The 16,061-nt window shown below is 39.5% G+C and overlaps 1 protein-coding gene across 1 annotated transcript in view; it reads right to left on the bottom strand.

Annotated features, from left to right (window-relative positions):
• The window catches only part of PSTPIP2 (proline-serine-threonine phosphatase interacting protein 2), a 71,872-nt gene that overhangs the window by 8,173 nt on the left and 47,638 nt on the right, over positions 1–16,061 (bottom strand). Inside the window, exons 3-6 of the mRNA XM_046672242.1 lie at positions 14,954–15,031; positions 11,745–11,779; positions 9,406–9,512; positions 4,341–4,403 (exon numbers count right to left, since the gene is read on the bottom strand). Coding sequence (XP_046528198.1) covers positions 4,341–4,403; positions 9,406–9,512; positions 11,745–11,779; positions 14,954–15,031 — 283 coding nt within the window. The remainder of the gene's footprint in view (positions 1–4,340; positions 4,404–9,405; positions 9,513–11,744; positions 11,780–14,953; positions 15,032–16,061) is intronic.

The following is a 16,061-nucleotide window of genomic DNA, read 5'->3' as shown; positions in this document are numbered from 1 at the left end:
CATTCATAACCCTCAGAGTTTAGATGCAATCACTTGCTCATGGTAATTATAATTATGCTTCAATATTCTAATGTGCCTCACCATAGCACGTGGACAGTGGGGAGGCCATCAATCCCATCATTTCTGTCACTTAAGGACAGTCATGTTCCTTTTTGATTTAAAGGGTTCTGTTTTAGCTAATATAAAAGTAGGTCATGATCCATCCTGTGCTACCATTACTACCAGCAGTATGGAAACTTCACAAACTATAGTTAGTGAATCAGATAATTTTCTGTTTCAACTATTGAAGCAAGGACTTGTTCAAACAGAGCAAAGCTGTGAATCAGACAGCTAATAAATAAAAATGGTGACCCCTCCAAAAATGCTTGACTAAGAATGAAGACTCCTTTGTAGAGATGGTTTGTGCTGATGAAATATTTCATGCTTCCCTACATTTCTCAGCATCCCCTGCAATTCAGTTCGGGTTAACCTTTAGTAAACAACCTTTCAGTTCCCCCTCTAGGCTATATACACAGAAATAAAAGTTCATATCTTTTCGTAATTGCACGTAGGATATTTATGCAACAATTCTTATACAACATCTTGTAGACATTTCTCTGTATCATGCATGATCGCTGTAGGTGAACACTTTTAATGGTTGTAAAGACACACACATATATATATGTATATATTTGCTATAATTTTCTTAACCAAGTCTCTGTTGGTGCACATTGATCTTATTTCCGTTTTTTATAACATAAAAATACTCTGATTTTATTTTGGGTAGTGTGAATTTAATATACAGGTCAAATTCCTAGAAATATAATTGTTTGGTCGAAGAGTATACATACATTCAACTTCCTTCCAAAATGGCTGCACCAATTTATACTCCCCCACTACTGTATGGGAGTACTTGTCCTCACAATGACCAACACCGAGCTTAAACAGTATTTTTAACCTTTTACAATACTAGAGGTGAGAATGTTAGCATATTGTTGTTTTATTCATATTTATTTCATTACTACTGAGGTGGTATATCTTTTCTACTTCATATCTTTTACCAGCTTTTCTAGTGGAGCATTCTTTAATTGGTTTTTAAGAACTGGGTCTGTATTAGGAACACTGACTGGTTATAAGTTATATTAGTTACAAATATTTTTCCTTATTTGCCATCTTTCTTGAAACTGTGTATAAGAATTTTTTATCAAGAAGTTTTAAATTTTAATGTTGTCAGTTATTAATCTTTCTCTGTCTTTATTTTTTAATGATGTGTTAAGCGTTCTTCTCTCTGTTGCTACATAGTCTTCATAATTGTATTTTAAAAGGCTACATAATTTATTTGCTCTTTCTCCATTTTTTGGTCACTAAATCACTTACACTTTTCATTACTATAAGCAATGAACAAGTTCATGCCTTTGTTTTTTTTTATTTTGGATGATTTTCTGAAGGAATCTTAACATAAGATTAATGTGGAATGATCACATTTATGGTTCTAAAGGCATATCACAAAATACTATTTTAAAACATTAGATGGGCTTCTGGGATGATGGAACAGATATACTTTTCCCTCTTCCTCCACACAAGTACAACTAAAACCCCTGGATATTTTATATAAAACAAATATAAGACTCTGAAAGGTGGAAAGAAGAAGGCAGATTAGCTAGTGACTTTGGTCTCAGAAAACTGACCTAGAAGTGAATTCCCTGAGTTTTCTTTTTGCCTCATACATTACAGACTGGCTGCCAAAGAAGCAGGCAACCAGGAAACAACAGTGGGCACTGACACACACACACACACACACACACACACACACACAAAGTCCCAACAAAAACCTGCTCTCTCTAAACAACAGACCAGAAAAAAGGCAGCCTAGCAGGACAGGAACCCTTAGGAAATAACCATTCTACTGCAGCCAAACACCACATAAAATACTGTGGCCCCACCCCCCACACATCGAGCAAATGCCAAGTGGAGAGTCTAGATTTCCACCCTCACCAGGTGGCAATGAAGCATCCAGCTCTCTGCCAATGTGGTGTCAGAGAAGGACAAATAGGGAATTGGAATTTTCATTCCCACCAGAGGTAACAAAGACCCACACACGGTGCCAGTGGAAACCACGTGGGGAACCTGGAATTCTACCATCCCACCTGGCAGTAAAGATGTGCACCTCCTCCCTGCTGGGGTAATGTCAGAGGAGGTCTAGTGGAGAGTCAGAACTGTGACCACCTCCCACCAGTAACAAGGCTACACCCACCCTGTGGGGTCAGTGGAGATCAAGGGGGGGAACCTGGACTTTTACCTTCATATTGCAGTAATGAAGTGGTACCTCACCTCATTCTGCTAGAGTGATGTCAAAGGAAGCCAGCTAAAACATAAGATTTAAATAAGATCCAGTCTTGTAACATTATACCTCAAATGTCCAAAATCAATTGAATATCACTTATCATTCCAAGAACCAGGAAGATCTCAAACTGAATGAATAAGAACCATCAACAGATACCAACATCAAGATGGCAGAGATGTTAGAATTATCTGACAATGATTTTAAACCAGCCATCATAAAATAATATTCAACAGGCAATTACAAACACACTTGAAACAAATGAAAAAAATAGATAGTCTTGGCAAAGAAATAGAAAAGCTCGGCAAAGAAATAGAAAAGCTCAGCAAAAAAATAGAAAGTATACAGAAGAAACCAAACAGAAATTTTAGAACTGAAAAATAAACTAACTGAAATTTAAAAAACTCAATGGATAGGCTTAAGAAAAGAATGGAAGAGAAAGAAGAAAGAATTGGCAAACTGGATAATAGAACAAGGGAAATTACCTTATCTGAACAACAGAGAGAAAATAGGCTGAAAAAAATGAACAGAGCCTCATGGACCTTTGGCACAATAACAAAGTATCTAACATTCATGTCCTTGGAATCCTAGGAGAGGAGAGTGAGCTGAAAAAGTACTTAAAGAAATAATGGCTGAAAACTTTCCAAATTTGGCAAGAGATATAAACCTACAGATTCAAGAAGTTGATCAAACCCTAAACAAGAGAAACCCAAAGAAATCTGTGGCATGACACATGGGTGACTTTCCGAAAACGTAAAACAAAGAAAATATCCTAAAACAGAAATGACACCGTACCCATAAAGGAAAATTAACTTGAATTACAGATTTCTTATCAGAAACTATGGAGGCCACGAGGAAGTGGCACAACACATTTCAAGTACTGAAAGAAAAAAACTGTCAACACACAATCCTATATCCAGTGAAAGTATCCTTTAAGAATGAAGTGGAAATCAAGACATTCTCAGATGACGGAAAAACTAAGATATTTGTCACTAGTGGACCTATCCTGAAGAATGGCTAAAGGAAGTTCTTTCAACAAAAAGAAACTAAAAGAAGAAACCTTGGAACACCAGAAGGAGAAAAGAATGGGTAAATACAATAATCTTTCTTTCTCCTCTTGAGTTTTCCAAATTATTTTTGACAGTTGAAGCGAAAATTATAACACTGACATGGCTCTAAATTTAGGTAGAGGAAATAGTTAAGAAAATTATATTTCAGTAAGGCTTTCTCTTTAATTGTGAGAAAGGTTGCCCCAGATATAAAAGGTCTGGGAACAATCATATATCAACCAACACTATTTCTGCATTACCCTGACATCATTCCCTATTTATCAACTGCTTTTGAGGTGATCTGCATCAAAGAAAGAAAGAATGCAGAACAGACTGCATATGCCATCAACATTGGTGGCACTTTCTTTTTTGACAGGGTTACCAGATATCATGTCATAGTCATAGCATGTCATGATGATACTTCTGTACAAAGATGGAGTCATAGATATTCCAATAGCAGAGTTCATTGTATCCCAAGTTAAAAGATTCATAAAAAGCTACAGTGAGGTCCCCAGCAACTTGTCTTAGCTCTGTCTTGTTAAGCACTTTTTTATAAATTACTTAAAGGAAAGAAGGTTTTTACAGTTTGCAGATATCTTAAAACAGGAAGAGGTCACTCAATAAAATAGGTAAGAAATCAAGATTCTAAGTAGTCACAGGGAAAAACCTCAAATCCAACAAGATAAACAGTATATGCTTTTGTGTCTTGGCCTGAAATATTTAAATTGACTTGCTGTACGCTCCCAGGTTACCAGAAAGATAACATCACTGTGTTTCCTGTATCTGGTTTCATCCTCAATGTTTCCAACACCTTAAAAAGAAGAAGAGTCAAACCACCGAAGGTGGTTTTCTCTAAAACACTAATAAATAATGACATTATTGAAATGTTATTTTCAGGAATATACTCATACACAGCACAGGATTTCAGAAAATGTCAGCTTTACAAAGAAAGGCAATAGAGCGTGACTCACATCCATGGTTTTCTTGAATTGTAAGCTCTTTTGTTTATGAGCAGCATCCATGATAAGCTCTGTCTGTGAAGAGAGCAGAAGCACTATTAATAATAAAAACAGAAATTATTGTGAATATCAGCTTGAGAGCTAAGGGTTCAGTAAGGCCTATCTCATTTTGTCCTCACATAACCCAGTGGGTACATGTGGTATTTATTGCTCCCATTTCACAAACAAGGAAACTGCAGCACAGAGAGGTTGAACAATCTGTCCAAGGTCTTATGGCTGGTTAATGGTGGGGTCCTTCTTTGAACTTGGGCAGCTACCATTGAGAATCATTGATCACTTTAGAGCAGTCTTGTCAATAAATCTGGAATCGAGGAACTTTGGTTTAGGGGCCGGCCCCATGGCTGAGTGGTTAAGTTTGCACACTCCACTTTGGTGGCCCAGGGTTTCACTGGTTCAGATCCTGGGCGTGGACACGGCACTGCTCGTCAGGCCACACTGAGATGGCGTCCCACATGCCACAACTAGAAGGACCCATAGCTAAAATATACTACTGTGTACTAGGGGGACTTGGGGAGGAAAAAAAAAAAAGGGAACTTTGGTTTCAAAAAGGGAATTTAAAACTTTTGTTAAGGTGCCATTTATATTTTAAGAGAGGTCTTTATTCTGTAAGCTTATGTCAGCAATTAAATTAGGGACTCACAAACATTCACTACTGTGGCGTCCATCAATGACACACCCGTAACCAGCAAGGAGCCAAGGCAGTATGAAGGGAAGAATGGTTTGAGAACAGCTAAAAGAAGTTGTTCTACTCTTCTCTGTCTAAGCCAGGAAAGGGAAGCTACTCTGTCAAGTTCACGTGGGAGCAATTTCTTTGTTGTGGCTGTGACATTAATACTTTCATTAGTAAAAATAATGGAACTAATAATAAAAATGTTCATCTCAGATATAATAATAGTAGCTCCCATTTATCAGGCATTATGTGCTAAGCAGTTTTCATGTATCACAACAACTGTGAGTACTCATATCCCCATTTTCTGGACAGTAAACTGAGATAGATTAATTTACCCAAGGTGACAGTCTCAGCATGCAGGAGACTTGGGATTCAGGCACAGCCTGACTCCTGTGCCCTCGTTCCTAGTCATTACCCTAAAGTACCATTATCCTTATGATAGCTTTATAAAACCAAACCAATACATAAAAGACCAAGAGATGCAATACTTCAAAATGAACTATGACATTGCTCTTGCGTAAAATGATAAAATGCGAAATAATAATATTGAAAATTAAATTAAAATGTGGTTTCTTTTTCTTCTGGAAAATTACGTTTCTGTCTGTTAACATAACACACAAACATGGTTGGATAGATTTTCAAGATATCTGGACGGAATATTTGGGATGGTCTCACTTCAAATATGAGCATGCTGGCACTGGCCCCGTGGCATAGTGGTTAAGTTCAGCACACTCCACTTTGGTGGCCCAGGTTCATGGGTTCAGATCCCGGGTACGGACCTACACCGCTTGTCAGCCATGCTTTGATGGCAACCCACATATAAAGTGGAGGAAGATTAGCACAGATGTTAGCTCAGGGATAATCTTCCTCAGCAAATATATATATATGAGCGTTGTGAGAATACATGAAATTCCTTTGGGGGAGCCCCAAGGGGCCCTCAGAGAACCAAGCAGTCATCTTCCAGCCCAGCTGAAAGTGAGGGACCAGGAGGTGGTCATACACCTGCTAATGGTGAAGACACCATAGTCAAAGAGAACAGACAGGGCTGCAACATGAGCCCCACGTGGAAAGACTCATGGGCAGATCCTTGTCATCATAGACAGGTGCGGTGTGGTGCATGTGTCCCTCTGCTAGGAGGAGAAACTGGGTTTACTTATTTAGTTAAGAGTTGCTGATTTTCCCAGGCTCCACAGAGCAGACTGGTTAGCAATGTGTCTATTCTGTGGTCCTTTCTAGTCTGAAGAGACACACTGCCATTCTTCTAGTTTGGAAGCTGCTACTCTTTTATATTTATGGCCCAAGTCACGCCTCCTATCACCAAGTCCTACAGATGTTAACCTGCTTCAACACCTCTCAGGTGGTCATAAAGTTCTATAAGCCAAAGCTTTTCACTTCATACCAGTCCTCTCTCTGCCTTCAAGGATTCCTGGCATCTGTATGTCAGCAGGATCTTAGAGAGCAGCAGTCCAACCCTCTAACCTGACAAGTATGACCCTGGGTGCCGAGAGGTGATATCCTTTGCTCATGCTGCTGACACCAAGTCCAGCCCTGTCTGCCACACCACCTCGCATTAAGTCTTCTCATGCCCAGGTTCACTGATAGGGTGACCTCCTCGTGGTGACCCCAGTAAGTCAAGGGTTCTCATTCAGGTCCCCTTGAAGAAGTGTTTCTTTTAGGACTTGAGACTTTCTGCTCAGACCATAGCCAATGGAAATTTGATATTGTTTGATAACACAAAGTGTAAAAACACAATCACCTCTGCTATAAGATGGGGAGAAAAAAGCGGGGATGGGCAAAGGAAGAAGAAATTTATAAATGACCCTGCAGAAAATTATTGAAATAGCTGCTTAGTGGTCTGTCTACCCACACTCAGACTGTATTCTGAAAACTGGACGTATCACTATGTTACCAAGGAGGTTTCTTTCTTTGGAGATTGCTCTCTACACGGGCAGACCAAGCTATGATCATCTCAATCTTACTTGAGATGGTAAAACAGAAAGTGGACCAGAGGAGAGCGTGACTGACCATGTGCTGTCTTTGTCACGCTTGGGACATTCTGGGCTGAGGAAGGAACCTCAGTACCCTACAACGTCAAGACTCCTGAGAATGGCTCCTAAGACCCCTCCCTACCACGCCAGCCCCCAGGGATGAGAGCCTTATCTCACCTATACTGCCTTTCACTCTGCCGTTTTAGCTTCAACATCACTTCCTCCAGGAGTCCTCCCCAGCCCCATAGATTAGGTTAGGTGTCCCCACTGTATATGCAGGTGGAACCTTCACTTCCCCTACCATTTAAGGCTCATCACACTTTATCATGATTACTAAGTCAGGTCAGTCCCTCTGGCCAGGCTCAGTGAGGGAAGGATGACCATGTCTGTATTGCTGACCACCCTCGGAAAACATTAGTTGTGTAAGTGAGTGCACCATCAACTTCTGAGCAGTCATTCCACCTGCACTTCCCCTACCCCAGTTTATCAGCATGGCTTTCCTTAATAAGTGGAAATGACTTAATTTCCAAGAAGTGAAAGACCAAAGCATGTAGAGTTTGACCAGTGAAAATGAGAAGTTGGCATTGACACATTTTCTCCCAAAGTCTGATTTTTTTTAAAGTATCTAAATACGGAAGTGGTACAACCCAGAGTTTATTGTGACATGAGTAATTACAAACTTATTTAAAAACTTTGGACTTTTCAAAGAAAGCTTGGAAGATATTTTCCTGCTGCAGAGAGCACATGCAATTTAGGGAGCTTGGGTGAGGTGGTGGATTGAGCACAGGGTCCACTCTTGCTTAAGAGAATTCAGAGGACGTTCTTCTAGCTGTGAGAATTTGGTCTTTGTAACTTGTTAGGAGGGGAAGTTTCAGAAGCCTTGCAAAATTAACAAAACTCTCCCTGAAATAACTAGGGCAACAGAGGGCACTTGAAAATGTGAGGAAATGACCTTCCTCTCCTCTTAGTGGAAATCATGTGTGCATAGACTCTGGTTGTCTAAGGCATTTGGCTTCTGAAAAATTGGATTCCTCTAGATAGGTGGACAGGGTTGGCAATGTCAGCCAAAAAGAGTTTGGCCATCCAATGGGTGGGTGTAACATACATATTATTTGTGCTCTGAAAAATACTTTGGGCCAGGTGCACCCCTCAAACCTGATAGATGAAGCTTGAGTGTGTGTGAAAGCACTTGCTATGGTGTTCCTTAAATGTTAGTTTCTGCACTTCTTTCTTGGTAGGAAGCACAGCGGTAAGAGCAGCTCATGAAATGACAATAGAGGTAAGACAGTCAGGATCTTAAGATGCTGCCACCCACTCCAAATGTCAAGTGGCCACCAAGGAAGATGGAATAGACTCTGACTTGGAACCACAGGCAAAGGTGCTGAGACTGAGGTATGGGTATAATCAGCCTTAACAGCTGGATGTTTACTGAATACACACACGGCAGACAATGACCTTGGGACAGTAAAGGATGAGGAAAGGTGTCCAAAAAACCCATGCAGAGCTGTCCATGGAGACCTGGGTGGAAATCTTTGAATGCTATATAGGGAAGAGCTTGTCCCCTACATGAAGCTGGGTTCCAGCCTTGGAGACCAGACATAAAAAAGAAATTCTGAAAGGGCCCTACTGGGCTGCCAGGCCAACCTGAATATGTAAGGTTTTTAGGAACAAAATAGAAGGGAGACAAAATAGTTGCTGGTCTAGTCTAAGGAACACTTTAATATAAATCTAGACTTCTTTTCTTGATCCTTATGACTTCGGAAATGTTTGCCAGTTTTACTGACACTTGTTCACGTCCATCTCCTTCCATGTAGTTGGCCAGAGTAAACGCCACCAATGAAAAAGAGCCTATGCACATCTGCTTTGAGAACAAAAAGGACTTGGAATTCCCAGGGCCTCAGCTTCCCTATTTGTAAAATAGGGCGTTGGGACATTATGGTCTCCAAGGAGAATGTGAGTCTCCTCCACTTCTTACCCTTCCCTACTGCCTTGTCCAGGAGGAGGAGTGTGGTCTGGGAGTCCCCCAGCTCGGATGTGCTAGACTCTACTGAAGACAGAGGGGTTTCCCTTTCTAATCATAGTTTGAATGGTAGCAGCAGATATGAAAAGAAGAGGAAGGCAGACTGGACCCCTGAATCCTGCAAGAATTGAAAAAGAACTGGTCTGGGGTGCAAATGCACGCAGAGGCATAACCATCTAGATTGAGTCCCCACATGGTTCCCCAACAAATAATCTCATAGGTTAAAAGAAGAGCGTGGCTGCATGAGGGCAGGAGCAAGTCAAGGGGTTTAGTGAACAAACAAGCCTGGAGTTTTCTGCCAGAGGTAAAGCAACATCTTAATATGTATGCAAACCCGACCTTTTTCTGTTGTAGCTTTTGCTTTTCCCTGAATTCTTCCATCTTCCTGGCCTCTTCCCTTAAGGTCTGTGCAAGCTGAATGTGACATTGTGCCACATTGTCTACCTCTGTAAAAAGAATTTAAAAAATAAAATAAACAAGATCTACATACATCTGAATTCAAGTATATAGAACCACACAAAATTTAAAAATATACTCAAAACACTGGAGCAAGTGGTAAATTAACCTACTTCATTCAGTCGCCAACATTTGTTGAGCCCCTCCATGTGCCCAGCATTGCCCTGGACACCAAGGCCAAGGCTAGCAAATCTTTAGCTTAGCCTCCTACCAGTAATGGTTCCTAACCTAGTGTATGCCCAGGGCTGGGAAGAAAAACACTGCCAAGGCCCCAGCGCGTGGAGCTTACACGCTAGGAGACATTACTGAACCTGCTACAATGTCAAATTCGATCCTTATTTCTCATTAAATGACTCGGTCTTTTCATCTCTAACATCTCATGAGCCTGAGCATTTGTAAGAAAGGTCATACACCAAAATTGTGGTCCCCAATAGTTATCTCTGGATAGAAAGATTATTGGTGATTTTTTCGCCTTATTTTCTAAGATCTTTGCAATGAGCATGGCTTACCATGCCCATTTATAGTAGGAAAACTAAAATTTTTATTTTACTTGTTCTAAGAAAACAAATTGAAACATAGCATTAAAGCTAGAAAGACTGACGGATCTGATCTAAGAAAAAACTTTAAACTTGTATGTGTCAAAATAACCTTGGTTAGAAGATACATGAAAAAACTGGAAAAACATTTTCAATTTATATTAACAGATTAAATAGCTATATTAAAAGAGCTTTCACAAATCGAAAGAAATAAATGTACTCCAATATAAAAAACTAAAGAATATGAACTTTTAAAAAGATTGTCTAAATGGCCAATAAACATTTGAAAATATATTCAGCTTTAAAACTACTGAAAAAATTGCAAAACTTTGAAACTCAGAAATATACAGTTTTTTACCTTTTAGTTTGGTAACATTTTAAAAGCGTGAAAATTCTTGGTATTGGCAAGTACGGGGAAAAACAACACTGCTGGTGGGGGGAAATCAGCACAACCTTTCTGGAGGAAATTTGGCATTTTGTAGAATCAAAAATTTTAAACGTAAAAGAATGAGGCAGATCTATGTGAAGTGAAATGGAAAGATGTCTACATACATTACCAAGTGAAAAGGCAAATAGTAGAGAGATGTGTATAGTATGATCTCATTTATATAAAAGCTCACTCTTGTTTATGTGTGTGTGTGTCTGTCTGCAATTAAAAGAGAGAAAGAAAGAGAATTGTAAATACACAGAAAAAAGTCTGGAAAGATACATACCAAACTGCTAGCATGATTAAAATTTGATATTTTCATTTTAAAAACATATGCTCTGGCCCCACCCCATAGATTCTGAACCACTGCTATGGTATAATCCTACTTATTTATATGAATAGATACCTATGTAGTATACATATATATATGTTTAATTGGATAAAAAAGTCTGGAGGCATATTCAACAGTAACTGCTTATCACTAAGAAGTGGAAATTGGGGTGTTTTCTTTATAGTTAGTTATTTTACCTTCATTGTCTCATTTGAATTTTTAAGATAAATATATATTATTTTAATAAGAAGAAAATGAAACTATTTTTGGTGAGGGGAAAGAAAATAAGTAAAGTAACAGCAAATATGAATGCTTAGGAGACCCAGCCTATGCTGCAGTCCCCTCAGGCCACACCAAGGTTGGCCTTGCAGTGCATATAAGGCACATGGAAAGACGCTATCCCCACCTTGAGAAATGTATTCATTGATTCATTAAAGAGGGAAGAGGACACCTTCTATGGGAAAGTTAAAATGAATATTTATTTAGCTCACCTTTACAAAGGTCTGGAACTACTCAACTGGCTACAGAAACACTTTGAGCACAAACCATGCACACTATGTCTTGTTAAAATCATTAGTTTGGAAGCACCAAGTGTTCTGAAGAACAGAAAGCCCTTAAGGCAGTTTCTGAGTCACAGGCCCGGGGAATACTAGAACTGGGCAGGACTCCTTGAAGATCAAAGTACCAGGGCCTCCCCCTGGGTTTCACATGTGGGAACCACTGCTCTAAGTCAGTCAAATGCACATCATCACACGCAGGTGTGGGGGGTTCTCAGCTCATTTCAGTCCTGCAGGGCTACTTCTCAGTTTAGGAGTTGCTTTAATTTGTTTTTCACCCAATATGTGATCACCGTTCAAATTGAAACCCACCTTTGATGACAGACACAGATTGCCAAGGACAGCAAATACATTTTTAAAGAATCACTTACGCTGCTTGAAGACTTCAAGGGCCCGCTTCAGGGTGCTAAGAAAACAAGCATATATATAATTTCAGTTCTGGAAACTGGCTGTACAATCGTATTGTAATGCTCTGCTTGCTTCTCTCTGCCCACATCTTCACTTACAGCCCACAGACTAATCTTTGCCTGTGAGCTTAAGAAGACAGCAACAGATCAAAACCTCTTCAGTCCAGTCTCCTCTTTCTTACTCTCTCAACAGCAGGCACAAGTATCATAAATTCTTCACTGTCCACCTGGGTAGAGCAAGAAGCCAAAAGTCTTTATGCTTCATTTCTCCCAGTGATAATATAGGAGTTATGGTCCCTTTCTCATAAGAAAATCAGTCACTCTTTAAAGTATGGTAATTAGAAATATGGATACAAGCTAATACAGGAAGAATTCAGATTCTGGCTCCTGATCACCTCCTTTTCCATCCATTCCTCAGTCATCACATACTTATCGAGCATAAACTATGGGCCAGGCATTGTGTCAGATGTTGGTGATTCAATAGTATAAGACGGACATCATCCCAGACCTGAGTCTAATGGAGGAGACAGATGTTAAACACATTGTGGTAGTGTTCTATTGATGAATAGCAAGCTACCAGAAATTTAGCAGCTTAGAACAGTACACAGTTACTATCTCAGTTTTGGTGGAGATTGTGACTCATTTTTCATACCTTCTCTCAATTCCCCTTCCTCTCTCTTATAGCCCCTTACTCCTCCTCCCTCACGGCTCCCCCTGCCCAGGGTCTTAGTTCTTCCCCGTCCTACACATCCTTAAGTAAACCTCCTTCAGAGGTGACTTGGCCCCGGGAATTTTCTTGCTCATTGCCACCTTCATGGAAGCAGACCTCACTGGGTTTGCTCCAGCCACTCAAGTTGGAATGGGAGTCTGAATTCATGGTCCCCTAGCCACAAGAGCACAGGATGGTGGATCATTTTCTATATGTACGTATGTATGTAGCAAATTACGCTATTTTGCAAAGTAAACATCCTTGTATTTTCCAGCTGGCCCCTTCTTTTAGCTACCTCACTTTTCCCACTCTGTTTATTAATCCCAAAACAAAGAGTTCTTATTTCTCCCTCCCTTTTCTCACACAAATATTTCTAATTATTACAAACACATCAAGCAGAAAAATATAACTGCATATTCTCTATACACTTTCCCAATCTTATGATACAACTTTTCGAGGAATGCAATGTGCTAGAAAAGTGTCTATATCCAAACAAATGCACCAATGGTCCAGAAGAACAAATGAGCATCGCTGAAGAGCAAACTTATTTTGGAGTTAGTGAGAAAGAAAGATGGATATGGCAGCAGATAGAACTGCAAGTCTTTCCCTACAGTAAGTCGTAGAATTGAAAAGCCAGCCTTACAGATAAATAGTCTGTTCAGGGTCTAACATTTTTCTCCCACCCTAAATGACTACCTGAAGATCCACTAAAAGAGCACCCCCAATCTCCCCTTGGTTTGTCATTAGCTTTGTTGTCTCATGTCATCACTTCATTGCTATTCTTGTGTTCAGGACACGATGACAATCCAAGCATAGAATCAGAACCTTGGGGATGGTGCTCTGGCAGCGTTCATGCCCTCCTCTCCCTGGTGTTCTCCTTAATTGTAGGAGAAGCAAATATCCCACCACCCTTTTCATATGCCATTTGGCCCTAAACCCTAACAGGGCCCATCAGAAGCCGGAGTCTCTCAATGTGGCCAATGAGGTAAAAAAAAAATCCTGCCTAGTCCATGGATAAGCAATCATACCCTCTCATCTAGGGCACCTTCCTAAAGATCATCCTGGAGGTGACAAAAACAGAAGTCACCTAAATGGCCTTTCACTTCATCTTTGGAAACAAAGGCCCCAGGTCTCATATCCTGCTGCGTCTTCCTCTCTGAGTTATATTCTTCGAAGGAAAACTCATTGGCTTTTGTCACAGAACAGAAGAGAACGGTGCTAGAGTCTCTCTATGAATTTACTAAGTTATAAATTAAATGTGTAAGAATATAAGAAATATCCTTTTGGATCAGACTCATCCTGTTAAATATTTTTCCAAGAAGCACCATGTGAGAGAATACGACTGTCTTCCATCACATCACCTCTAGAGTTCCTGGATATCTTCCCAAACCGCTTATGCTTTCTTCATAAATAAACAAGTTTTTTGGTCAACTGACCCACTAATCTTCCTTGAAATTATCTAAACTCTCCTTGAATGATAATGAAACTTCTCTAAGTCTATGAAGCTTTGACCTTTGAACATGTAAATGTGTTTTATATATTCAAAAAATAAAACTAAATCAAACACGGAAAAGAAAACAATGCTTAAAATTTAAAACAAACTCAAATAAGTAAACTTAACTATGTATGAAATTGTTTACCTAATCACACAGAGAAAATAAATTTTTCAAGTGACCTTAGAACACAGTATTCTTAGTGGGATACATTTCAATATCAAAAGGAACTACAAAGAAATGTTAAATTTCATTCAAAAGTTTTATTGTTAATAGCAATATTGATATTGTTATTTCAAAACATTTTAATATATATGGTCATATAAAGTAAATAACTGTGCTAATGTTGTCAGGAACCAAGATTTTCAGTGTGAGAAAATAAATATAATCAATACAATAAAATTAAAGAAGTTAAGTAAAACCCTGTAAAATTAAATTAGAATTGGAAATACCAATATGAACTCATGCTTTTAAAATCTGTCCCCTGAAAGGGCCTAGAAATAGTGACATCTCTGTGACAACGACCAAAGTGAGAGCCCAGAGTTTCATCTCTAACTATGATTTATGATTAATCATTAAAAGGAATCAGATATACTTGCAGAAACAGTTGATTCCAGTTTTAAATTTTAAATGTTTAAGCATTTTCACAAAAAATTCTATGATGAAAATGTGGCAAATGTGAATTTTTGTTAAATCTAAGTGATGGGTGTATAGCTATTCTTCATGTTTATCTTTTTACTTTCCAGTGTGTTTTAAATTTTTCACTTAAACATCAAAACTAGAATAGAATATAATCAATAAACAAATTCTCCTTGTACTAATGTCCTATGGCTAAGGGTAACACATTTTTTAGGCTTAAGTGGGTTGGATGAAATTATTCTTCACCCTACTGGCCAACTGTCTGCCGAAGTGGTGGGGGCTCCTGGGAAGTATTAGCCAGCCTGCACACCAGAAAGAGACGTGGCACCTACTTGATCTCAGACTGTCCACATGGCTTCTTCCTGGAGAGGTTGAGCAGATCTTTGCCATATTTCTCTTCAATTGATGCCCTAGGGGGAACAGAAGAGAGGGTTATGAGTCCTGCTTAGGGCTGATTCTTACTTAATGCACACAGCACTCCCCTTGAAGGCAAAACTGCCCTTTTGACAATAGAAGCTCAGACAGAATTGTAAAAGCCCAATCCCTTCATCTCTAAGGTGGTCTGCTCCAGCTAGAAGCCCCTAGCATGGACATTCAGCAAAACCAAGCACAGCCCCCTGACTAGCACAGGCTAGTACATTACAGACTTCATTTTCAAAACCACGATCCAAGAAGATATAGATATATTTTTTTAAACAGTGGAATACGAGATATTTCCATCAAATGCCCTCCTGAGGCCCAGCCCTTGTCCCATCCTTTCCAAAAGTCTCCTTTCACCATCCTGCAGAGTGCCTCATTCACAGCCAATTCAAATGCACAGCTAACCTGCACTGAAGAGGGGAATTTCAGCATATAACCTCTGCAGCTGGCATGTCTCACAAAAGCAACTGATCTTTACTCAAGGCGGCACGGGTCTGTCTAAAGCACTGATCTTCCCCTAGATGCCCCTTCCTCTCCCCATTGTCCTTTGTCACCATCTCCACTTTGTGTCCCAGCCACAGCTTCATCTAAATCATACTATCCACTTATGGGGCTTTAGGCTTATCTACTCCACTTTCTTTCTTCAAATTTAAAAAAGTATACAAGTCATAAATGAATACATTCTCACTGCAAAAGATTCAAATAACACAAAGTAATATGGAATAAAACAGGGGAGTCTTCCTTCAGGCTCCTCCCCAACTGTGCCTCTGTCCCCCAGGGGTAGCCACCATTAAGCTTGGTATGTATCTTTCCAGTCCTTTCTCTCTGCATTTACATACCTATATTTCATCTATACACATATACGTAACTTTTTATGGTTACATGATTGAGATCATACTATTGTTCGCTGATCTGTTTTCCACCTAGTAATACATTGTATAGAACTTTCCTTATCAGTACATACAGATCCACCATGTTCATAAACTGGAGTTTTCCATAGTTCAGAGTCCTCCTATTTGT

The sequence above is a fragment of the Equus quagga genome, chromosome 9 (genome assembly GCF_021613505.1).
Source record: "Equus quagga isolate Etosha38 chromosome 9, UCLA_HA_Equagga_1.0, whole genome shotgun sequence".
In the NCBI taxonomy this organism is placed as follows: Eukaryota; Metazoa; Chordata; class Mammalia; order Perissodactyla; family Equidae; genus Equus; species Equus quagga.
This window is presented reverse-complemented; position numbering and strand designations above follow the sequence as displayed.